This window comes from Neodiprion virginianus, chromosome 4 (genome assembly GCF_021901495.1).
Source record: "Neodiprion virginianus isolate iyNeoVirg1 chromosome 4, iyNeoVirg1.1, whole genome shotgun sequence".
Lineage (NCBI taxonomy): Eukaryota > Metazoa > Arthropoda > Insecta > Hymenoptera > Diprionidae > Neodiprion > Neodiprion virginianus.
This window is the reverse complement of record NC_060880.1, coordinates 14,294,101-14,318,622: the sequence shown is the minus strand read 5'-3', so window position 1 is coordinate 14,318,622 and position 24,522 is coordinate 14,294,101. Positions and strand designations below refer to the sequence as shown.

The window sequence follows — 24,522 nt, the reverse complement described above, 5'->3', positions numbered from 1 at the left end:
TCGTTGCTCTACGAGCAAGTTCATAGTATTTATTCATTTATTAATTTATTTACTAGCACTGCGGCCGCGGCTTGTATTTGTATTTGACAGTATTTGTACAATGTTTATACAGAAATAAATAAATGCCATTACTGGTTTTATATTATTCGAATTTTGTTTGTGTACGAAAGACTTTTGAAAATATCTCTTTGACTAAGCAGCATCGACAATTGAAAAAAGAATCCCTCCAAAATTACACAGATTCTCGAGTTTTTGGATATTCGCCGAGGACTTCTGGGAAATTTCGAAAAATTCCGGAGAGTGTGAATGGCCAGAGTGTCGTTCGAAGTGCAAGCGACGAAGGGAACGATTATATTTTTTTACGACTTTTTCTCAACGATTATCGAAGCTGGTGTCAGAGAGAAAAGTTCGACCGAGAAAAATCCATAGTTCCTGAGAACTGTGAACTGTAGTTAATTTTTGTTCCTTCATCGATCTTGCCGCTTCGCATTGACCTTAATTTTAGCAATTGGAGTAATTTTTAATGCTTACAATTATACATAAAGAATGACGTGAAATATTAAACATAAATAACGAAATGAAAAAACAAACAGGAGACTTATGGAATGGAATTTTTATAAAAGAAAATGAAAATCAAGATTTTTTGGTTGTCGGTGATGTCAAAACAGGTTGGTGTACTCTTTTTCTGTCACTTTCTAACCAGAATTTATTCCCCCTCGATCGAACAAGATTTTACATCGAAGAAATTGTCATGATTGTTTTTTTTCGATTTTTGAATTTTGAAAATTTAAGGAAAACGTGGAAAACAAAAATTTCCTTCGTTCATCATTTTTTTCTGGTTTGTTTGTCGATTTTTGAAAATTGAAAATTTAAGGAACACATGAAAAATGGAAATTTCTCATTTATCATTCCCTTCAGGCTGTTTAAAAGTTTTTTTTGCTTTTCTATGGAGATAAAGGCACGATAGGGTGTTTTTTTCGACTTTTGAATTTTGAAAAGGAACACGTGGAAAATAAAAATTTCTCGTTCGTCGTTTTTTTTATCAGGTTTTTAAAAATAGTATTTTGCTACGCGCAAGAAAACCATCACGAAAAATAGCACACGTTCTATCACCGAAATCCAGCACGCGACCACGCTTCAGAGCCATCAGAGGCGCCACTTTCTAGCAGCGCTCCCAGCAGAGCAGCCATCCTAGTACCCCGCATGCGAGCTATCAGCAAAACAAGCCTCGTGTGCAGCGGGCTTAAGACCGTGCCCACGAATTACCGGAATTACCGCAACCTAATCTAGAATCTATCTATTATCCACTTAACAGTTGACTTTTACACGTGGTCAGTGGCTAATAATCAAGATTGTCAATGATAATTTAAAAATTATAGGCGAAAACAATAAGTTTGTCGATTTTTCGCTCTATTAGGGCTGTTTTTATCATTATCCAATTTTGTTGAAACTGGACAAGACGCACGGTGGGTGTTTGTTGGAAAAATGGGTGCAATTGGAGCGCGTGTGACAGTCGTCGGCATGTGAACGGGGCATAAGTGAGCAGTGATCTCATTCCACGTAAACATTCCAGTGCAGGGTTAATACACGACCCGAATTATTATTGTCAGGGTTTGTCGGAAAAAATCTGATATTTCAATAATAATGTTCAAAAAATTTAAAGACAAATTGGCCGAAGAAATGAAACAATCTCCGTCCCGGCTGCAAGCTGGCATGCAACAACTCGCCCAGGTTCAATGTCATCTTTTCTAATCTTTTGAAATTTTAAACAGCTCACGTTAAAACAATATTACCATCCCCGTTAGTTTTCAATTATTCTATCTCCTCTCGGTGTACTAATTTCACCATAATTTAAGATTGATTTAATTTACACGCATGTCTCCAATTTTTTAACAGGCCGTTATTTCTCCGGCCGCCTCCAACAATCTCATTCAAGACCTAACAACATCGGTTGATGACCTGAATTTAACCACAGAAGAAGCTGGTAAGCAGTTTGGACATTTCTGATGAAAGATAACGGTTGAAAATTAATTTTGTTTATCACATATTGCAGAAACGGTCCCTAACAATTCGGCGACAAGTCAATTTCAAAGCATAGATTTACAGTCTTCAAATTCGATGGAACGCTCGCGGCGATCATCCTTCAGTAGTGTAACTAGTGAGAATTTTTTCCCCACGTATGAAAGCCCAGGAAACTTGTATCACCTACAGGTAACAATTATTATTTCACCAGTTTCTACTCTATGCTTCTATGTCCAATACTTGGTTTACATATCAACAATATATTCAGTCAGACATGGAACAGTCAGCGAGCGAATTTGAGGACGGTTCGTCACCATTGAGTGACCTCATGGTGAAAGAACAAGTATTTGCCAAATACAACAAACTGAGGACCAAATACACAAAATATCGTGCAGTCTATCGAGAGCTGTACAAAGAGAATATGAAGATGAAATCAGTTCTAGTAGAGACACAGGATAAAGCATTGAGGCGAATAGCTAATCTCAAGGAACAATGCCAGCTTGAACAGGAGGCCAAAGCGCACCTGGAAGAAGCTTTGAGAAACGATATAGAAGAAAAGGATCATCTCATAAACACCCTGAACACAAAAGTGGGTAAATGTTTGTCATTACGAAACATGTGATTTGAAATACCATGTGAATTTAATCTAATTTTATTTCCTGCCAGATTGAACTGTTGCAGAGCAACGAAACAAGCGGTGAATCTTTATCAACTTCAGAAGCTGAAATGCACAGTGAAAAAAGTAACTTTGATCTCCTTACTGAATCAATAACTATGCCAACAAATGCAAATGATAGTTTGATATCTGAGAATGCATCGTTAAAAGAGAGGATAAAGAAATTTGAAACCCTACTTGCCAAGTGCAACGAGTCTCTCAAAAGAAACAAAGAGAAAATTGCTCAGCTGACGGAAAATCGAGATATATTGGAAAGGGATTTGAACATATTGAGAAATACCAATGAGGAACGAAGGGATATGCTTGAAAGCGAAATATACAAGGCTAAACACGAGATATTGTCGCTGAATGAACAGATCGAAGTGCTTAAGAAACGGGAAGAAGATTCAGCTCTTTCTTTGGCTGAAAATAAGTTATTTATACACAGGGAACTCGAAGTAAAGGAAGAGCAGAATAAACGGTTGGAACAAGAATTGAAAAAGATCACAGAGTACAAAGATATTCTTGCCGAAGCCGTTGTCAATTATGATCGCGAATTCAGACAGTTTGGCGTAGTTATAAATGATCGAAATGTGGAACCTGATAAGAAATTAACTCAGCTCAAAGATTTATTCACGAGTAAATCTGATGCTCTAAAACTTGTACAGCAAGATGTTAAGCAAAAGTTCAGGGGGGCTGAGCAAGAAATGAGGTCTAAACATGACAAGGAAATGAATCCTATTATAGAGAATTCAACCCCTGTTCGACAAGGTGTAAATGAAACTGAGGAGATTAGTAGATCAAGCGACGAAATTGAAATTCAAAATGCACAACTTTTGGGACTAACAACAGAACTGAAATCGTGTAAATCAACAATAAATGATCTGAAAGAAATGCTTCGAGAGGTGACAATGGATGGGGAGCAAGTTAAGAAAGAAAAAGAATGCCTGATTGCCAATATATTGCATTATAAAAAAACTCTTTGTAAACTAAAGCAAGATTGCAATTCCATAAAGGTTGAAGCAAAAAAGAATTATTCTGAACAAGAATCGATGATACACTCAGTCAGCAAAGAGTTTTCAAAAATATATCAATCTGCTCACACAGCTGCAAAAAAAGAGGAGACAAAAGCTTTGCAAGAAGAGTATGATACAGCATCGAGTGTAGAACTGAAAACGATTATAAACGACAATAACGCGCTGAGAAAAAAGTGCGAGCAGCTGATGGAGCAGAATGAGGAAATGTTGACCAAAGTAAATGATTTTGATGGTGTAAATTCGAAAAATATTAAACTTATCTCCGAAATTGACGAACTTAATTTCAAAATGCGAGATATCGCAGAGCTACAAGAAGCTCAAGACAAAATGCAACAAGAAATGGAAAGTTTGAGGAGTAAAATGCCGTTTAGTAACAATACTGCGAATAATAATGACCACTTTTCCAATGAAGTTGCTTTATTAAAGGAAAAATTAAATAATTACGATGCTCTGACTCAAGACAACACAGCTTTGAAACAGCAATTGGTTGATTTGAAAAATGAATTAGCTGCAGCTTTGAATAACATGGAAGTATTAAAGTCCACACATGTAAAAAACTTGGATCTAGGCGTGGAAAATTTCACTAAAAACTGCGAAGTCTATGAGAGCACAATAACAAATCTGACGAGTAAATTTACAGAGCAGACTCGGCAGCTTGAAAAGTTGCACGAAGAATTGAGAAAGCAAAAAGATAACTTCCGCGATTTAAGCGATAAATTAGAGGTTCGAAATTCAGAGTTCAAAGAGGCCAACGAGACATCTGTAAAACAGGTTCTGGAACTAAAAAACTTGAATGAAAAGCACAAAACGCAGTGCGATGAGATTGAGGCCCTTCGAGAAAGGGACACAGAGATACTGAGACAGCTGGATGAAACTGTTAAAGTTAGACAAGACATGGTTACTAAATTTAACGAACTTGAATCGTGCAAGAATAACATTATTGATGCAAAAACCAAGGAATTTGAAGAGCTTAAATTGAGATACGAAAGATTGCTAATAGATTTAGAATCGTCTGAGGAAACGAAAACCGAATCTGTGATTATGAAAACAGACGAAATTGCAGCCTTGACTAGAGATAAAGTAGAATTGGTCAAAGAAATTGATCAATTGAATAGCCAAAATGAAGAAATTTCGATTCTTAGAAGTGCTAATGCCACTCAGCAGCAGGAATTGGAAACATTGAAAATAAACTACATGGAACTAACTGAACAGAACAAAGAATTAAAAGAGGAACAAAACAATTTATTAAAAACAATCTCTGGATTGGAACTCTCCGAAAATAAATTGAAGCAGCAAAATGACGAGTTGCAAGTTAACATTTCAAAATTAGAGAATGATCTCAAATGCCTACAAGAAAAACTTGAGGCAGAGATGCATAATATCAATGAAAGTAAGCTGTTACAGATAGAATTACAAGATGCTAAATCAAAAATTCAAAACACTCAGTTACAGAATGCGGAATTATGTAATACAGTTGCTGCACTTCAATTAAAAGAAAATTCACAGGCAGCTCTGAAAGGCGAACTTGACACAAGTAATAAATTGTTGACTTCTCAAGTAAAAGATTTACAGTCCCAATTACATGAGTTTGAAAATCTACGACGAGCAAACGTTGAACTAGAGAAGGTAATAGAAAATTATAACTCACAAATTCAAATACTCAATATTGTAAAAACAGAAAATGTCGAACTCCAGAAAGAAATTGCACAACTGAATGGAAAGATGAAAAGGTTATCAGATTTTGAGGTGGAAAACCGGAATTTGAACATCCAAATTGAAAACTTAAAATCTAGTATATCTGAACAGGAGATTTGCAAGTCAGAGAACCAGCAATTGCATAGAGAATTGGAGATTTCACACAAAGCAAAAGATGAAACTTCGAAGGAGGTCCAAGATTTATTAGAAGAGAATGAAAAGTTAAATTCACAGGTCGAAAATTTACAATCCTCACTAAATCAAAAAGATGCAGAGTTGGATTCAACGGAAAGCAAAAACGCAGAGCTGCTGTGTAAACTGGAAACAATAAACTCCGATCAACTAAAGAGCTTGGAAGATAAATCGAAAACAATTAGTGAATTAGAAAATAGGGCTAAGGATTTTGAAAACAAGTTCATCGAACAGCAAAAAGAAGTTGAAGCGTTCAAAATTATCAATGAAGATCTTGCGGATCAATTGATAAAAATAAATGCCAATCATTCTAAGATTTTGAAAAATGAAACAGAAAAAAATATCAAGCTAGTGAAAGCTGCAAGCGAATTTGAGAATACGGCTGCCACATATCAGCTAGAAGTTGAAGCATTGAAAATGATGAACCACGAACTAAATGATAAGTTAAAGAAAATAAATTCTGATCATTCCAAGACTTTGGAAGCCACGACGTTAAAAATATCCGAACTAGAAAAGACAGTGAATGACTTTGAAATAAAATTCGTCAAGAAACAGCAAGAAGTACAGGCATTAGAAACATTAAACAAAAAGCTACATAATCAACTGGAGAAAATAAATGCCGATCATTCGAAGGATTTAGAGAATAACTTGAAAACAATTACCGAACTAGAGAAAGCGGTCAAAGATGGTGAGAACAAAATAATAGGTCGACGAGAAGAAGTGGAGGCACTGGAAACTGCAAATAAAGATTTGAGGGAACAACTGTTGAGTATTAGCCAAAATAAAAATGCCGATGAAGTTTTAACAATGAATTGCAATAGATTACAGGATGAAAATAAAAAACTGCAAACTCGGGTGGACGAGGCGGTCTTACTGTATGAAACCAAAGAGTCCCAAATACAAATGTTAACCAACGAATTGAAACAGCAGACAGAAATGATGTCAGAAAAGTTCAAAACAAATGAAGAAGAACAGTTAATGAGGATAAAACAACTGGTCAAAGAATTCCAAGCACAAATACACGATAAGGACGATCAGATTCAAGCGGCATTGGAGAAACGTTTTGGTAAATTTCATTGATTTGGAAAGCCTGATTGTTTCAACTTATAAAATAATTTTTCATTATTACATTTTTCTCTTTCCAGAGCGCCAGCAAAATTATGAATCTGAATTGATTCAACAATACAAGGAACAACTCAAGGACTTTCAGGTTGAGCTTACAGCGAAGTCTGAACAAATTGAAAATCTAATTATGGATAACAAGGAAACGATCCAGGCTTACAAGGACCAGATAGAGGAACTTACTCAAACAATAGACGAAGTTAAGAAGGAGCACACTAATGAGCTACAGAACATCGAACGAAATTGGAAAAGTGTATTACAACAAAGGACCGATCAGCTCGAGAGTAAGCACATGGATGAAGTTAACGAACTGACAAAAGAATGGTCTAATGAAAGAAAGGTAAAAAGAATTGAAAATTTCAATTGCAGGTATATTATAATTAATACTTTCACTTAAGGCTACTTTCAGCACTTAATTTAAACTACAGCAATGATAATTAAGATGACAAACTGATTCTACCCAGGGAAATTCATCATCGACACAACACACTCTATTTGTTTAATTTTGATTTCGTTTCACCAAAAGTCTATCCTTCATTTACTATGTTTCTTCGTTTCTTTTCAGGCTGCTGAAAACTGTGATACTTCTGCAGGGGTACATATAATTTATTTCAATATTATTTTACTGCCAACTGAAGATGACTCTGACATTTAATATTTTTAACAGTACTGTTATTACTAACGGTGTTGAAGAAAGTGTGAAAAACAAAAATTAGATATTTGAGTTCCCTACATTTTTACATTTTGCGCAATATCTGGGTTCTTACTGTGCCACGAAAAATTCATTACCAGCATTCATTACTACCGATGTTGTAGAAATACAGAACTAATTTCAATCGCTATAAATCGCAGGAGTTGGAGAGCACGTCGCACGTTGCAATGGCTACCATACAATCCAACACGGGATCCCTTCACTCGTTGCAACAAACGTTAATATCGCAAAAGCGGGAGCTTGCGGAGCTTCGCAAATTGTTGAGGATACGAAATGACAGTTTGGAAGGATCTACGGAAATCGAATACCTCAGAAATATTCTTTTCGAGTATATGATGGGGAGGGAAACTCTAGTTCTCACGAGAGTGATATCTGCCGTTGTTAAGTTCGACCAGGAGCAGACTTCAAAAGTACTTAAAAAGGAAGAAGACAAATTGACATTGGTAAGTAAAGAAATTTAATTCCTAGTCATCATTCCTAACACATAATCATTTCGAAATTCCTCATTTTTTCTTGCAGCTCGGTTCGCTCGGTTTGTTATAACTCAAGGTAAATAAAATCTCGGCTTAATGCCCGCTGAGTGATTGCATGTAAGATAGTGGTGCATTATGTGATTATTTATTCGACTACCTTACGAAATCTTTACTTCTAACTAATCTGTTGCTGGCCGAATTTGCGTAATTTGTTTATAATGAATTGTGCAATGATCATTAACAACACAGTAATTCTGTGCTGAGTATTTTAAAGTTATAAGTTCGTTTAGTTGTTCACAAGAGAGAAATATAATAGGATAAGATGCAGCGCTAATATCACTGCTACAATTAAAATTGGCACTAGGAACATATATGAAGTAATGGAAAATCTTTTACAAATAGTAGGTAATTATACATACGCGACTCTAATGCAAAGCTTTGTACAAATAATTTACACAATCCAATGTAAGATTTACATGTATGTATGTTAATACCTGATGTATAGTTTCTAAATTAAAAGAAATATAACACGTAGATATTGTGTGAAGATCAAAACCAAGATATTATATAGACTCAGACAGAGTGTTTTATATAGAATTTTCAATTAGTCAACTACTAGCAACAAATGTATTATTTATTAAACAGGAAATAAATTTAATAACATTTTAAAGAAATCTACTGCTATTTACAAACATCTTTTATCTAAGATTTTCCATCTGTTCATCAAAATATAGCTTTCTATAAACAAGCGGCATACCTTTTTGTCTCAAAAAGAATCGTTGGTTACCGCTGACTGAATACAATTTAGCGCCATAATCGCCCAATAAGCTTCTCAGTGCAACATTGCGCTCTAAAATTTTACTATAATATTCTTGACCACCTTTTATGTAATCCTTACCTAATTTACATAATTCCTCGTCGCATTCATTATCATATTGAATGGTGGAAAAATCCTTCAAGGCTCCCCAGGTCGCGATGCTAAACATACCGACAAAAGAGTACAAGCAAATCCTGACAATTGGAGGACGATAAAGACTGTCTAGCATGACGTTGGCCCTCTGCGCGATCGCATAAGCAAATGCAGTACACAACATTGGTAGAATGCAATTCACCCAGATTTCGTGTGATTGACACCTTAAAACTTTCTGTGCAATAGCAAATTTCTTTGCTTCTTCCGACAGCAGCAGAGATGAAAGTAAATTTTGACCCTCTACAGATTTCCAGTCGACAGGTTTGTCTTGGAGTACCAACGTCGAGTCGTCGATATCTTTTAGTTCCTCATAGTCAAAGCTTAATGGCACACCGACGATAGCTCCTGAGCGCAGATTCGGTGATCCAGCGTGAATTAAGTCAAATCCATTAACTATGAACGGCTTTATGAGTCCCCGGATGTGGTCAGGGACTTCAAGGTCGTCCAAGACGGCATTGAACTGTTTTTTTATTTTTGCAGTTACCCGTACCGGATGAGATTTCCTGAAATTTGTTCATTTGGTTCACTTTCAAGTTCTGAGGGTTAATTTTTTCAAGCACTTTTGTTAAATTAGGTTATTATTTTACTCGTGCATTACGCCGAATAATTACGCTATTACTAATTACAGTATTGTCGAGAACAGCGTTTGTTTGCCACTTGCTACCGAAATAGTCGGTCAACAATTAGATAGAAGCAAAGAAACCGATAATGGAGTGAGGCTACAATATAACATAACCTAACTCGTGGCGTACGTACCTGTACATCTGAAAGACTTCTTTGTACGTATCCAAGAACAGACTATGTGGTAGATAGTTCGCGGCAAATGTGCCAAGGCCGAAGGTAATAACGCATCCTTTACTGAACTTTCGACCACTTTCCGTGGCAAACCAAGCCAAATGGTTGATTTTTCTAACCACTTTGAACTTTACGTTCATTGTTTTTGAACGAGATGCAGCGTTGAACCGGTCCAAGGTTAAACCATGAAGCAATATAATCGTCTGCTAGTGATGTTATTTTTTTTACTTTGGTCTTTTACTGAGAACAGTTAACTCTCGAGAGCTGCAACAACACGACCAGCCCCCTGACACACACTGTTAAAAGTGGTTCGCAAAATGTCCCTCGATTCTGCCGCCAATTTCCACCACTAGTGGCGCTAGTAGTTGTCTGACAAGCTTGCGCGGGGTCAGCGAGGGCAGCGAGCGTGTCAGAAGTCTACTAGCGCGACGTAGAGGAACTAAAAAACGGGGACAAGACGCGTACAATTTTTTGGTATACGAGTAGTGGTGAGCGTCAGGGGGCTGAACACGACCGATGAGCGCTACTACCGGATACCGGCAAACCAGAACTAACTTTAACTGTTTGCGTTGACTGTTGTAACTAATCGGTTGGTCATAATCCGATTCAGGATGGCGTTCAGACAGTCAGCGGGATATTAAACGGATTTTGAGTGGAGCCAGGATTTAAAGTTAATGATAGAAATTCGTCGGGATAAATGATTAGGTTGATCAATTAATTTGAATTTGGTAACATGTTTTGATTTATTTACTATTTTACAGCCGATAACACGATCTAACAACATAACAAAAAATTTAACTATTTCACAATTGTGCATCGATATCTGTATAAGTGGCACCATAATAAATACGGAATACTAGTTACGTAGTACAATTCTGAAACAACGTCTGTGAGTTTCTTTGCCTTTTTGTCTGAACTAAGTGGCGATTTAGGACATTTCGCTTTGACGTAATTAAGGACATGACACAATTGTTCAGGGAAAACAAACAACGTAAATTATACTGCTTTAAAATCACAGATGAATGTTAGGCGCTGTAATAATTTCAGATTGTCTACGAATGAAGATCATATAAATACTCAGCCACAGTTGAAAATTTAGTTAAGTAATTTCGTAATTTTTGCTGTACAGCTTTACAGGTCCAAGTGATTATTATGGCAATGATAATATTAACACAATTACAAATCAGTGTAGATACACTAATTAATCAAGTCTATTTATACATATTTTCAAGTTGCGGAGTTTACTCCGATTTGTCAATCGTTCAATAAACTTTCTAACTGAAACAACTTTACATTCATATTTCCATGAGTCATAAGGATTATTTGTCTCTAGTCATTAGATTCATGGTGATCTAAGCACACAAATTAACGTGACTTTGTCACGATAGCAGGAACGTTGAATCGTTTCACATATAGGTTTTGTTTTCTAATGCATATATCGTGCAGCAGGTTATTCAATCTGTTATTGTTGACAATATGATTAAAATGCTTCGATATGAATTGACAATCATAGGCAGGTTTCAAACAAGTCCTTCTAGAAATGGACATCAATTAACGCTTCTTTTAGTTATTACTCAACACCACGAATTGCATTTCAAGATCAATAAATTAATCATGATCCAACTATTAAGTAGTTATTTGACGTTGAGCGTGATAAAATCGATAAATTCTACGGAGAATGGGGTCTGCACAAAGCAAGTGCGGTACAGTCATTGGTAATAATACTAAAGTGATTTCCCATGTAACATCAATTAAATGAACAATCCTATCAAGCATCGTTACAAAATTATTATTTCTCTTCCTTAACCTGCTTTTTCGGTATCAACGTCAAAACCAACTTTAACATTTGTACCGTCATTAAGACTGCTCGCTAGTGTAAGTACAGGTTCAGATGGTTTGTTAATTCTCGATCCATTGATGGGAATTGGATGGGTGAGGATCACCTCCGAGTTTCTTGTGTTGTCAAGATCATCCAAAGTAGAAAGTTCCTTTTCAATTGGAGTAAAGCTCCGGTAATCGGAGTCAAGTTCTGCATTCGAATGTAGTGGTGAAAGAGGACAGATTTCAGATTTTGAATAATTGCTCTTGGAGATTGCCCGTATTTCAGTCGTTTGTTGTAAATCAACATCACTCTCATTACTGAACAATGGTTTTGATATTTTTCTACCACCTTCGATAGTTGCCTCTTTGACTAACACAGATTGGATCACACTTTTCGGATTGCTGGTACACACTGTAACCTGGTCTTTCATCCTAACGTCATCATCCGCAACTTCCATACTTTCCACACGGAATCTAGCGTGAAAAAATATTTTGCTTATCTATATCTGACTGTGTTGTTAAATGTGATTCTTAACAATCAAAGTTGAACACATACAGATAAATATACTAATTAATATTATAAAGCCATAAAAGCTGCTATACAATCTCAAAATACTCTGATAGATGAAAAAAAAGAAAAAAAATTTGCTATTAAACAATTGTTTGTACTATATTTAATATTATTTTTGAACTGACCTTACCTTCCAATTTTTTTATAACTACAACTCGGTTGTACCGGATTAGAATTTTCCTGCTGTTTGAAAACAAATTTGATGTCTTGTTTCTTCTGCACCTTGCTCTGTCTCAATGTCAAAGTATGGTCCTCGTCTTCATCGATGTTATCAATGATTGTAGCATCATCAACACATACTGATTTCTTGATGAGCTTACAGCTATCGTCTTGGCAGATTTTCAAAATTTGGCCATCTTCGTTACTGTAGTAATCTGTAAAAGATATACTTCCACGGCTTTCTCGGCAGCCTTGATCTATTCCCATACAGATGTTATTTAGGTCTAGGTTCAAATCTGGTGTTCTGGGAAATTCGTGCGCCGTATTGAACACGCGCATTCTGTGAATGAAAGACAATTACAAACTATTAATGAATCAGGTGGTCATAAAAAAAGTAATCTGCAAAATTTACCCGTCATTGCTACCGAGACTGGTAGACATGCTACATTCACCCGCCGACGTAGGAGCAGGAGAAGATGGCTCCGACGACAAAAAAGATGGCGCTCCACTGCTCCAACCTGCGCCTAGAAAAGACAGAGTAATAAAGTTTAAACAGACCTTCAACCGTTGGCTTCAAGAGGCTAAAAACTTTGAAAATACTCACTGTTTGGACTGGTCGGTGACAGCTGATTTCTATAATCAGATTCATTCAGTAATTTGTAATTAATCAGAGTGGGCATTACGTACATGACAAAAATTGAAAATTATTCGTACACGCACGGAGAGAATCGCTCGCTTTTCAGAGGTAATTGAAATGCTCTGATAAATGTTGAAACACGTAAGAATGAAACCTTTAAATTATATATCAAATACCGTCGTTACTTCAAGCAAGTTTATAGGGTCAAATGCGAGCTTTGATATTACCTAATGACTTCATTATCGGAGGAATGGTATTCGCGACCGATGCTGCCTATGCTTAGATTTTGGAGGAATGACCCGTGAACAGATCCACCTGGAGATGGATATTTAGGCGGCGAGGATGCCGGAGTGCGGAAAAAAGACAGGCTAGTCATCATTTCTAGAAACGAGTCCAACTGTCTCAGAGACAGTGCGTTATGCAATGTTTCCAATGGTCTGATTGGTGGGACGCCTCCGAATCCATCTATAGCTGTGCAAAAACGAAAGCATTTCAGTTTTAATGGAGGGAGGGACTTGTTCTACTATTTTCTAGCTCTGCTTTGGGGTTCGTGGAGCATAGCTACTTACCTGCAACAGCAGAGGCGTGCTGAGGCACCATATCCTTGAGGTCCGGGGCGCTCGACGATCCGCTGATAACAGCTGTGCTGAACAGGCTGTTTGTAGAACCGGTAAGCTTCTTGCTAACGTTGTATCCGAGCATCTTGAAGTAGGTCATCTGTCCAGAGACGCTGTGACGATAGCGTCTTGCTGTGCAGGTAGGGCAAGGTTGAATGACTCTAGGTAGTGTGCCGGGATCAGAGTTTTGGAGAGAATACAGGTATTACGGACTATAGGGGTATATTTTGCGATTGCAGCAGGATAAATGTATTAACTGTATTAAAGACAAATGTTCTACTGAGCTTCCCAGTCAAGCAAACATTTAATTAACCATAATTCTGAAGCAATGAGTTATTTAAAGCTTTACCAAGATGAGGGAATACCTTAAATAATGAAACGGATTAATTTTATTTAATTACACCGATGTAACACATGTTAATCGATGATTGTAGGATCCAGTTGATTCTGTCTGAATTTTGTGTGCCGTTAGTTTCATCTGAGAAAAAGTGCAGAAGATTAGGCTGCAAAGGCTACTTATTTGAGAATATTTGTTGTATTAAAAAGCAGTTTGTTATTCGCACGAACATGATTTCCTCAATGATTAATCACAATGTGGATATATGCATAGAGCGTTGATAACTTAGCCCGTGATAAGGATCTAGATCTGATTGTGAGAAAAGCTTTGTAACTAACGTGTAGGAAAGTGATTCATCTCTATGTTTTACAGGAACAAAAAATTGTTAAATATGGATATATGAGCTGACTGGCATCAGAGTAAACTCACCGCACACTTTAAAGTTAGACAAAGTTGCTTCGGTGTAAGATCTGCCATACTTCTTAAATTGCGTCAATAATTGCGGTTTGGCTACGGTATAAGACGAATTTGTTTCGTCTATGGGAGCACAGACTGTACCGGGAGAGGCAAGAGGGACTCGGTGAAAAGTTATCAACGGAGACGAAGATGAATTGGAATTGAAAACCATGGTTACAGGCATATTGGGTGAACTGAGCGAGTGTGCTAGAGTAAATGATCGTCTCAATGACTTTTGCACCCTTGATAATTTACAGATATTCTCGCAATGATTGGCAACATTCAGATCAGTTTCTTGCTTTAGTGACTTTTGACAGCAATCGGCTGATTATAAGTTATGCGTTATAAAATGAGATGGTACAAGGAAATTAATAAGTCGAAATAAAGTCATGTGACAGAATAGAGGACAAGGCGAAGGAAGGATGAAAAGAGAAACAAAATATTTTATTAAAAACCCAACACCAGATAATCCTGTTGGAAATATAATTCTCCTGTAGCGACGACGAGTTTCAACTTCTACTTTGACAATTTTGAAACTCTTCAACTGCAAAGAACACTATTGAAATAAATGATAATATAAATAAATAACAACATCAAAAATGAATTTTCAATTAATATAGAAAGAAAAATGATATTTGAAACTATCTCATTGTTTTCTTGAAGGCTATGCAGTCGATATATAATTGAAGACTACATTGTTAGTACTTCACTGTTTGATGCGTATTAAAGTATAATTCTCGAAAAAATTTATGAAACTAAAAGGAAATTTACACGATTTTTGAAGAAGCTTGTAACATTTGATCCTTTTTCTAAATAAACTGATACGCATTACATGGTTGAGCATATCAGAATTCATTCTGGTCTGATTGTGGTGTCTTTTTATAAATTTAACAATTTAAATCATCGCTAGAAACTACTTGCATGGAGAAATAGAGATAGAAAGCAAAGAGAAAAAGGTAGAGTGCATTGCATTAAAAGGAGTAAAAATCATGAAAGAGAAGCGCTTTGTGTAGGGTAAATTATGTAAAATCGAATTGTAGAAATTGAACAATTGTGTAGAAAGCTTGAAAATGGTTGAAAAATTTGTAGTGATCTTCATATCATAAACGAATAAAGTATGAAATCGAATCTACAGAATAAAATTTAACTTCGATTTTCTACAGATGAACGTTTCTGATGATACAGGCTAAAAAGTTCTGCACACAGCATGATATACGATACAACGCTTAGAATGGTTGATGTTGAGCCAATTTACATATATCGGTATAGCTGATAGAAAAGCAGTCAATAAGCAGATAGTGAACTATTAATAACCTGATTGGTAGTTTCTCAAAATTATTTTAGGTCTTTTTGATGTGCAATAGTTTATGGTATGTCGTTGATATTTGCCAAATGTTGTGCGAAGATTGCTATACAAATATGAAACATAAATTCACATCGGTAAAATTACTAGTCAATTACTTATTGTGATTATTTGCTAAACGATGGATTGAGCCATGGTCGATAAAATTACGACAACTCCTAGATCCCTACGTATGTTGGTGATTAACTCTGTCAAGTGATTGTACTAGAGAGTAAACCACATACCTTCCTTATTGACTGCATCCAAACTTTGATATTGCACTTTCTCAGCAGCTATGGAAAAAATCGAATTGTTACAAACTCGATATTGAAAATGAGAATAACGATGTTGCCAGTATTATTCTACTCTCAGCAGCGTGACTAAGATTCAAGAATCTCTGTGCACGCCTCGCTTGGCTACTGCAGGCATACGACTTGTCTTATGAAAGTCGATGTCAAGATCACATAAATTTTTGCTTCCACTATTACTAGATTTTGTTAGTGGCTTGGACGAGGATAGGGAGTTTAATAATTTTACGGGCTTGGTAGAATGTGGGAATATAAAAGGTTATAAGAAGTTCACCGAACAAATAGAAAAAGCAGAATTTGTACAAACGTTTTACAGTTTTTTCTTGTCTCTGGTGGTCATAGCTTCTGGCTCTTGGTTCATTGATACCCGCTGCCTCCAGTTCTCGACGTTGACGTTGACTCGCTGCTAGCTGGCTGCCAAGTCTAGCTGCTTCGTGACCCGCCACTGTTCTCGCGCTGTGAAAAACTATCCATCTCAAATATCTATGCTCATTGATATCTGTTCTTTATCCAATTGCTATCTATATCGATACACGTTTCCTCACCTGATTGGAATTGGCGCCGAACTCTGTAGAAAGCCACTATCGAAAGGTTCGTCGATTATGGGATCCAGGTCCATCATATCGATAGTTTTACTCGCCTTCGGGCTCTCGCCATCCAAGGCCAAGTTGCCTTCGTCTGTTTCCATCGGTGAAGTGTTCTATGATTATAGAAAAATTTCATAACAATACTACACCGAAAATATTCTCCAGAAGCTCGATGTTGCGAACATTGCTAATGCATGTTTCAAAAACTTGTCAATTTCTCTTCTTACCGAATTTGTAACCGGGCTATTTGTGTTGTCATCCAAGATACTTAATTCGGAATCTTCCTCTTCGATTCGCGTGCTGCACTGAGAGCTGCCTTCTGCACCTGATCCCGCCTCACCCTGTGCAAAAATAAATATGACGTACTTTTAGAAATCGACAGCATCAAATAAATGCATATCGATACATTGCCAATATCAAAACGTACGAGATTATGATTACTCTCGTTCCGCGAATGCGGCCGGAAACCCGGTCCCGGGGGAAGATTTTTCTGCACACAACAGTTCACTCCGGGACTAAAGTGAAGCTCGACATGGAAGCGCTCTTCACTGCTTGGATCCTTTGTTGGATCTTCGTATAACATAACGACGATTTGCGACATGTAATTCAATTCTGATACCATGCTTACGTACTCCATTGCGCGTCGCCATTGTTCGTCCTTGACCACCTATTGGAGTAACGGATGACATAAGTAATGAAAAATAAAAAACCCTATATGTCTTAAACGACATGGCTTGAGTTTGATAACTTATTTGAGGGGAAAAAAAAGTGATCATTACATCAAGTAATCCTCCATATCGCAGTACAGTGAGTAGGGAGTGAACATGGCTTTCGCTTGTAAAGTATAATCTCGTTCTGACGTGCCTTCCAGGACTTGAAACTCCGTGCGAGTATCTGAAATGGAGGATACGACTGAATACAAAATAAATATTCGACTTTTTGATTCTGATGGAAATAAATATTCTACAAAATTATGTGAATCAAGTTGTTGCGTGACAAAAATAGCATATCAACGACCTCGAATTTCTGGAATTCGAGTACATAATTAGAGACGAAATGAATTTGTAAGGATTTAATAAAATTATTGTACTTGCCGTGGATTTAATCTATTGACAGTTTCTTCGCCGGTCTCCTCTATATTTCGTTGAAGATCTGCTCGAATCTTTTTCAGTAGAGGTGTGCAAATACCTTGTCCTATGGTGAGTTTTTCCTGAACGGTTAGTCCATATTCCTGATAATTGAAAAGTAGAAATTAGGCAAACAATATATTAAATTCTTTTACTATAATACAGTCAAAAATTGTTGGTATTACCTGCGGTATGACAATATCAGCTAAATATTTTGAGTATATGTAGAGCTCTTCCGCATAATCAAACTGAAGCGTATGATTGTTGTGCTGCAGGTCGTACTTAATGCAATCATAAATGTCGGGGATTTTCGATATGTCGAACCTCTTCTTTTTAGTGCAGAAATCTTTTTCAATTTTACCCCACCGGCGGCCCATTAATTCCCATGTTTCCCCGTGGTACAGAATAGCATCTGGAAGTGCAGCCCGTAACAAGCCGTGTTAAAAAATGTAACAAAAACATGAGCATTTCTACAAAAGATCGTAGTTAATGTTCACCCTCACCTTTCGTCTTGGGATCGTCTTTCTTAATCCTGACAATGTCCATTAGTTTCTGTATAAGAACGTGAACGTGCTGACAACATCTTACAGGATTTTTTACAAAATTCATTGCCGCATTTATGCTCAAAGCATTACCGGGATTTATCTGCTCGCGATCTTCGCGGGTAAATTCTCTATCCTGTTGCAGTAGTTCATGCAGTCGCGTTTTTACCCTGAGAATATAAATGCATGAATTGCGGATCACGAAACATAGCAAGAATCATTGATAGATTTTTTTCTTTAGCAAAATAAGGAAAAAATAGACAGTGATAATTACTTACATGTTTTGGTATTTACTGCTATCGCAATCGTTGTCCAAAAGTCCATTGGTGTTGGCACTTTTGACCATCTGTACCAGAATGGGAGTTAGTTCGCCCTCCAAAGCAAGTAGACCCTTGGCGAAAGCTGCAGCCGTCATTTGGACTCTGCCTTCATCGCTGGCGTAAATTTTCAAGTCATGACGAAAGGTTGAGTGCAGTCGAAGGAGACCCAGACCTTGGGCACCGGCATATTCTCCTGCACGGTACAAATCGAATTAGTCATATGGAGACATTCGTCGATTGCTCATGAATAAGGGATTTAGGGTTGTTTGGGAAAGGGAGGAATAAACAGAATAAAAAATAATGGCGAGAGATACGAACCACTAAGGTGTCTACCTTGACCTCCCGGATACATGCACCGAAATATACGGCCAAGTTCTTCGGCTTGGATGCGTCCAGCTGGCGTCAACTCTCCGCCCCACTTTAGAATCAGCACCAAAGATGGCTCGCCAAATCTGTCTAACAGAAGAGAAAAATTCAAATTTTGAAGACAAGTATCCAGTAGTTCGAATCACGAAAGTTGGAATGACCATGAATTTTCATATTAAAATGAAAAATCGAAGTACTCCAATAGAATAAAAAGCACACTTGGTGAACGAATGTTGAACGGAAATGAAATCGAAAGTAAATAATAGTATAATCAATCATGCATACTGTTGGTTTTACCGTCGTCTGAGGAGCTCCCTCTAGGTCTGCCTTTAGGCTGATATTTCATCTGGACCTTACGATTAATTCCTGAAAAATGGCCATACCTGAATAAAAACAATATGTTAAATTTATAGCTGACTTTGTTCCTGTTCGAAAAAAATAAATCAAAAATCAAAAAGAACGAGACAGTAGTAAAAAAAAAATAGGCGAGGCGTATATCCAGCATTTTTCTTGCAAATTTATCGATTTGATTCTCACTGCTCACATTTCTAGGACACTTTTCAGCTGCTCCAGTTTTCCTTGCTTCTCTTCCAACTCTGGTCCAGCAGCACGATGCTGAATCTCCGTTAACAAGCTACGTGCGGTGTCCAAAATCTCCTGAAGCTGTTTGGGCCGCTTTAGTTTGACGTGACCGTGTTTGTAACCATCGTACTTGGCAAAGATCTCAAAAAATCTGATTAAAGTAATGGAAATAAATTCGTAGCTAGATTTCGAACAGTGTCAAATTAACCGTCAGAATTGATCGAGGTAGATGAAATATTTTCAGTCAAGTATCAAATTACAAAAAGTTGCAAGCTTACTTGGGATGACGAACTTCGACCTTCATTTTTTGCTTGGGAGTTCTATCGCCGTGTCTGATAACTGCAACGACACATCTTAGCTCCATCCTGAAAGGAAGAGCTCAATGAACAATCAAATTGTATTGTTTACATTGCTCAAACGAATCTTGTGATCAAAATAACAGACAGTCTGCAATTCCAGATGCTCACATTTTTCCAAATGTAGTGGGCACAATGGGTGGATCATCCAGTTGAAACGGAACGCTCCAGGGAATGTGAAGAGTAGGTGCCAGTTCTCTGAGAATCATGTTACCCAAAATTTTCGCGCAATCGTCATAATACTTGTTCGAATTTTTAACAAAACTGAATCCATTAACGTCACAGACAAACGATTGACCATTGGCTCTGTAACCAACGTAATAGGCTTGAAGAAATTGAAATAAAAAATCCCAGACACTGAAATCGTGGATGAAAATTGAGGCAAGAGCTACGTTTACCTGAGCAAATCGAACCCGCAAACGGTTTGCTTAAAGGCGAGGCATACTTTTCTGCTTATAAGTTTTTCAGCATTGCTAAGAATGACGGGATAGCGTATTTCCTTTCCCTCTGAGTCCCGTTCCACTTTGCCATCCAGAGCCGGGCTCTTTCTTGCTTCGGCGTGAGCGTAATCGGGCCCAACTGTGTAAACTTTAACGTCAGTGCCGTCAGTCGGCATGAAATCTTCATATATGTAAGATCCAGTTTTCCGGACCCGAGACTCTGGTGAGTAAACGCTGCTGCGGCTGCCAATCTGTACAGCAATGTATAATTGGCTCTAATTGGGATCGACAAGCATGAGGTTCATTTTTTGTAGAATTTTGAAGGATGTTAGATATTTTTCAGCTCACATAAATATTGAATCATCGTTCGACCTACCTTTCTAAATAATCTCTGACTTCCGCCACCCGCGGATGTTGGATAATATATGTAAATATTATGATCTTCGGCAGATACTGGCTTCTCAACAAACGGTTTATTAAATGTTATACCATTCACCTCGACGTGGTCCTCCGATTCAACCAGTTCATGATCTGCAATGAATAAATCGTTACTAATTTTCGTTGCGGATAAATGTGTTAGTCCAGAATTATATAAGTTTACGCTTTGGATCTGCAGAATCTCTGTCCAGGACTGCGTATCGCGGTATTTCTATGCCTTCTCCATTGAGTATCGCATAAACTCGTCTGCGATCCTGTAAGCCCAAAATAAAGGAAGAAACAAAAAAACGAATCGACGCACAAAACCTTTTCGACTTAAGTCTAAGTATGAAGCAACTTTTAGACATTTTACATACTATTTAACTTACCTGAATATCGTATTGCATACGCAGATTGTTAATTATAAATGGATTTCGTAAGCTGGCATACTGTATAGCTTTATCGAGCGGAAAACCTTTGCTGTGAAAACTTATCAAGCAATCGACTATCGGCCAGTCTTCCACAGGTTCCTAAAAACGTTAATGAATAATTGAAAATTTGTTGCTGAATTTTTCAGCGTGTGTGATCCGAGAGATAGAGATTAGATAAAATAACTCGCTCACTTTAAGTATGACTTCTTCCGGAAAAACAATGATTTTCAAATATTCGAACTCTTCAAGCCGTGTCAAGATCTCCTTCATAGGTTTACTCTGAGACTTCTTGGCCATTGCACAAACACCAACCAAGACTTGCTTTCCCTCACCATCCAGAGAATTCGTACTTCCCATGCATCCATCTTCGCTTAGGCATCCTTTCGGCAGATCCTAGATGTACATATGTGTAACGGTGTTAGCTAAATGATAATGATCTTCCACAAGATTGAGCGAAGAAAATGAAACTGGGCAAACAATTCTCATTGAATCTTTTATTTCAGACTTTCAAGATAGATTCGGCCTTTATTTAGGTCTGACATCATTATGGAAGGGATCATTGCTTTCTTAGTGGGATTTTTTAAAACAGGATGACTGTGATTTTTTTTTTTGTATCACCTTACCTCATAAATTTTTGGATTGTCAGACATTAAAGACTAGAATTTGAACACAATCAATCTGATTGGTTGGGGGATATCAGATGAATGATTTTTAGTGAAATAAATTATAATTTGTCTAATACTTACAAAACAAGCATCGCAATAACAAAACTCGGGTGAATTATCTGCGTTCTCGAATGAAAACATCAGCAATGGATCCATTGGACAAATTGGCGATAATAACTAATAACAATTTGAGCACATAAGTGATTTCACTAACGCTGATAGCTGCAGTACAACCATTACTGTGCGTATGAAAAGATCAATGATCTCTCAAATTATGAGAACAGTGAAAGAAAAGAATTGAATAATTTTTTTCCTCTCACTTGATCTTACGGTTTTCACAATAAATCATGAAAAGTGAAACAGCTCAAAATTACATCATTTTGGGCAAACGAACAGCAGTGTCTACATACCAAAACCCTGGCACAAATATTTCTTAGGATTTTCAGAAATTTTCTGCAGGGAAACAGGAAGACATGTTTTTTAAAAATTATTTACAAAAATGAAATCAATACAGATATAAAAAAGAAAACAGTCAACGAAAGCTGAAACGAGCTAATAAAAAGATATGCTTCTGATTCCTGGATATCTGAACAATCACTTGACTATATTAAAGTAGTGCAGTAATTTGTGACCTCTTATCAGCATTATAAAAAAAGACTACACTAAGTTATGTTTGCTTTAGCATTTACCATATATATTTAAAGAATGATAGAGTAGCTCAGGCTTTTACTACGTTATAACTTCAAGATTATCCGATTATAAGCCTGCAGATTAGAGTATGAAAAAGCTGAGGTTGGTTTACATAGATTGCGAATACAACTAAAAGTTTCAAGGTTGCAGAGATAGAATTTGATAATACCTTGACTTTACAACGCTTTTAATTAGCCTAAGACATTCTGTTGCGTAATGTCGTGTGAAATTGTTTTCAAGGTACTGTATAAAAAGTAAATTATTGAATAAATAGCAAGGGAGAGAAAACGAGGGGAATGATCGAAGTACTGGAGGAAGGAAAGTGAAGTCCTAGAATTGTTGAGTTAGTATTAAAATGTTGAACTCACTCGTACCGAGGAATGGTAGATCGAAGATGAGGACTGACCGACGAGGGGGGATTGCCCTGGGTTAATATCTCCTACGTAGAAGACTGGTCTTGTTGCATTCTTCAGATCCTGTTCGTAGAATGCAAACTAAGTAAGACATCGTTCGGTTGCTTTGCCAATAGCAGATCAATGCGTGGCTTGTGATCATTGTTGTGTCTAATTCGATTTTGCTGCTTTCTCTATTTTTTCCCCCTTCCCCGAATGATGAAAAAAAAAATCATGACAAATTCAGATCCAAGAAACTAGAACCGAAATTATATTAATTGTTAGGAAGTAATAATGAGCTGGTGCTATTGTTAGTCCATGGCTACGCGTAAAAGCATCTAGATAAGTACCGTGACAATAAACTTATGTTAGGCAAAGAAGGCTGAGCCTGCCGCTGTAGGCTAAAGGTCAACATAGTCGTAAATATTCGTAGATTACAATTGAAAGAGCACCAAGCGTGAAGAAAAAAAGGGAGGCATAAAAACCAGCCACAAGCTAATGATATCAAGAGTTCAATTCAAAATTGACCACTTTAAGGGCGCAAAAATATATAGTAATACAACCAAATTACTGATGGATATTCATTGGTATGATAAAACTCAGAGTCCAACAGCAAATGCTTAGTTTAGAACTTGTTATTATACGCAAACGATTATATGATCTTCAAATACTTTCTCTGGGCTAGTTCGTTAATTACAGAAAAAAAAAACAGCGTAAATTTACAGGAAAAGAAAATTGTTCATACAGAGTCGATAATGAATACACTTACCTGGTAGCCGTACTCTAATTCCGTATAAGACATATCAGAGAAGTCTCTTTCTTTTTCTCGCTGTAATTACATATCATATGACAAGTGGTCAGTGTTTCTATTAGAGTGAATACACATTATTATTTCTGTAATTTTTGCAACACTTAGCAGTTAGTCTGTGAATTTGTTACCAACTAATCAAATATTTGCATTGACCCTGAGCATTGAAACAATTGTCAGTTACAACATAAAAAAGCCATAACATTACAATCCGTACCCAAAATTCACTGAAGTGAGTTGAACGCAGTAACAATAACTGCGATTCTGACAAATAAATTATTCCTAGAGTCTAGTTATCTTTGTAAAGAAAATTTGGCTGAAACTTATAAGGTTGAAACATAAAATACTGATTTCCAATTTGAGGAAATGATGGCAAAGCTGGAATATTGACAACAGTACCGGAGCTAAAGTAGGTAACACTGTGTTTGTACCTGAAATATGAAGGAACGAAAGTATTTCTCATTTGAATATAATTTGGAGTGTAGCAAGAAAGGCGCGGTGTAATTCGAAGTTGTCGGTTTCTACCTAGCACGCAGTAGTGATAATCTGATTATTTTATGTGAAGCTGACAGCCATATCGCGTGTCATACTTCGATGTAGACCAGCTGGATTTTATTTATTTCGTTATATTTTACTGATTAGCGGTCCAGAGTTGCCCGTCCGGGTTACGAAACATTGGTGTACACAATTATTTGATTAGCATAAGTATTTCATCACCTACTTCTTCCCTCTTCTCTCGACGCGACCAACGAATCGACGAAATTACTGCAATAACGACGCGACCAACGAATCGACGAAATTACTGCAATAACGTCGCGACAACGAATCCAGTAGACGGCGAAGAGTGTGCTAAAAATGAATCGGAATCGGTTATTTTT

General features: G+C 37.0%; 3 protein-coding genes across 28 annotated transcripts; 1 reads left to right on the top strand and 2 right to left on the bottom strand.

The window, feature by feature from the left end:
• The first annotated feature begins 1,313 nt into the window (after positions 1–1,313).
• On the top strand, positions 1,314–8,582 carry LOC124301922 (golgin subfamily A member 4-like). Of its 3 annotated transcripts, XM_046757512.1 has the most exons (9): positions 1,316–1,731; positions 1,897–1,984; positions 2,054–2,211; positions 2,291–2,611; positions 2,689–6,667; positions 6,747–7,063; positions 7,289–7,318; positions 7,576–7,878; positions 7,955–8,582. In XM_046757512.1, the coding sequence occupies exons 1-9, from the start codon at positions 1,645–1,647 to the stop codon at positions 7,976–7,978; spliced, it is 5,307 nt and encodes a 1,768-aa protein (XP_046613468.1). In that variant the 5' UTR covers positions 1,316–1,644; the 3' UTR covers positions 7,979–8,582. The 3 variants fall into 3 exon arrangements, with proteins under 3 accessions (XP_046613469.1, XP_046613468.1, XP_046613470.1); XM_046757513.1 differs by lacking the exon at positions 7,289–7,318 and having other exon boundaries at positions 1,314–1,731; XM_046757514.1 differs by lacking the exons at positions 1,316–1,731; positions 1,897–1,984 and having other exon boundaries at positions 2,075–2,211; positions 2,295–2,611.
• LOC124301957 (transmembrane protein 177) lies at positions 7,870–10,127 on the bottom strand. The gene is made up of 2 exons (XM_046757633.1): positions 9,635–10,127; positions 7,870–9,381 (listed from the first exon to the last, which is right to left on the bottom strand). The coding sequence occupies exons 1-2, from the start codon at positions 9,811–9,813 to the stop codon at positions 8,607–8,609; spliced, it is 954 nt and encodes a 317-aa protein (XP_046613589.1). The 5' UTR covers positions 9,814–10,127; the 3' UTR covers positions 7,870–8,606.
• Positions 10,128–10,397: 270 nt separating this feature from the next.
• Positions 10,398–24,520, bottom strand: LOC124301923 (inositol hexakisphosphate and diphosphoinositol-pentakisphosphate kinase). Of its 24 annotated transcripts, XM_046757534.1 has the most exons (31): positions 24,428–24,520; positions 24,366–24,390; positions 23,606–23,665; positions 22,813–22,920; positions 21,282–21,482; positions 21,048–21,188; positions 20,843–20,942; positions 20,618–20,772; positions 20,200–20,492; positions 19,913–20,107; positions 19,724–19,810; positions 19,408–19,596; positions 19,149–19,246; positions 18,816–18,953; positions 18,456–18,690; positions 18,139–18,347; positions 17,821–18,047; positions 17,603–17,739; positions 17,288–17,420; positions 16,936–17,175; positions 16,736–16,849; positions 16,467–16,621; positions 16,229–16,377; positions 15,859–15,906; positions 14,245–14,595; positions 13,431–13,610; positions 13,089–13,332; positions 12,829–12,857; positions 12,637–12,748; positions 12,196–12,564; positions 10,398–11,968 (listed from the first exon to the last, which is right to left on the bottom strand). In XM_046757534.1, the coding sequence occupies exons 3-31, from the start codon at positions 23,636–23,638 to the stop codon at positions 11,476–11,478; spliced, it is 5,163 nt and encodes a 1,720-aa protein (XP_046613490.1). In that variant the 5' UTR covers positions 23,639–23,665; positions 24,366–24,390; positions 24,428–24,520; the 3' UTR covers positions 10,398–11,475. The 24 variants fall into 24 exon arrangements, with proteins under 24 accessions (XP_046613490.1, XP_046613493.1, XP_046613471.1 ...); XM_046757537.1 differs by lacking the exon at positions 23,606–23,665; XM_046757515.1 differs by having other exon boundaries at positions 24,366–24,430.
• Between the last annotated feature and the right edge of the window lie 2 nt (positions 24,521–24,522).

Excerpts from the sequence above, each read along its gene's own strand:
- LOC124301957 (XM_046757633.1), bottom strand. The coding sequence starts at position 9,813 with ATGAACGTAAAGTTCAAAGTGGTTAGAAAAATCAACCATTTGGCTTGG. Across the intron at positions 9,382-9,634 it reads GAAGTCTTTCAGATGTACAG|GAAATCTCATCCGGTACGGG; the intron begins GTACGTACGCCA and ends AACAAATTTCAG.
- LOC124301923 (XM_046757534.1), bottom strand. The coding sequence starts at position 23,638 with ATGTCTTATACGGAATTAGAGTACGGCTACCAG. Across the intron at positions 19,247-19,407 it reads CTGAAAAGTGTCCTAGAAAT|GTATGGCCATTTTTCAGGAA; the intron begins GTGAGCAGTGAG and ends GTTTTTATTCAG. Across the intron at positions 18,048-18,138 it reads AGACGATCCCAAGACGAAAG|ATGCTATTCTGTACCACGGG; the intron begins GTGAGGGTGAAC and ends CTGCACTTCCAG.
- LOC124301922 (XM_046757512.1), top strand. The coding sequence starts at position 1,645 with ATGTTCAAAAAATTTAAAGACAAATTGGCCGAAGAAATGAAACAATCT. Across the intron at positions 1,985-2,053 it reads TTTAACCACAGAAGAAGCTG|AAACGGTCCCTAACAATTCG; the intron begins GTAAGCAGTTTG and ends CACATATTGCAG. Across the intron at positions 2,612-2,688 it reads TAAACACCCTGAACACAAAA|ATTGAACTGTTGCAGAGCAA; the intron begins GTGGGTAAATGT and ends ATTTCCTGCCAG.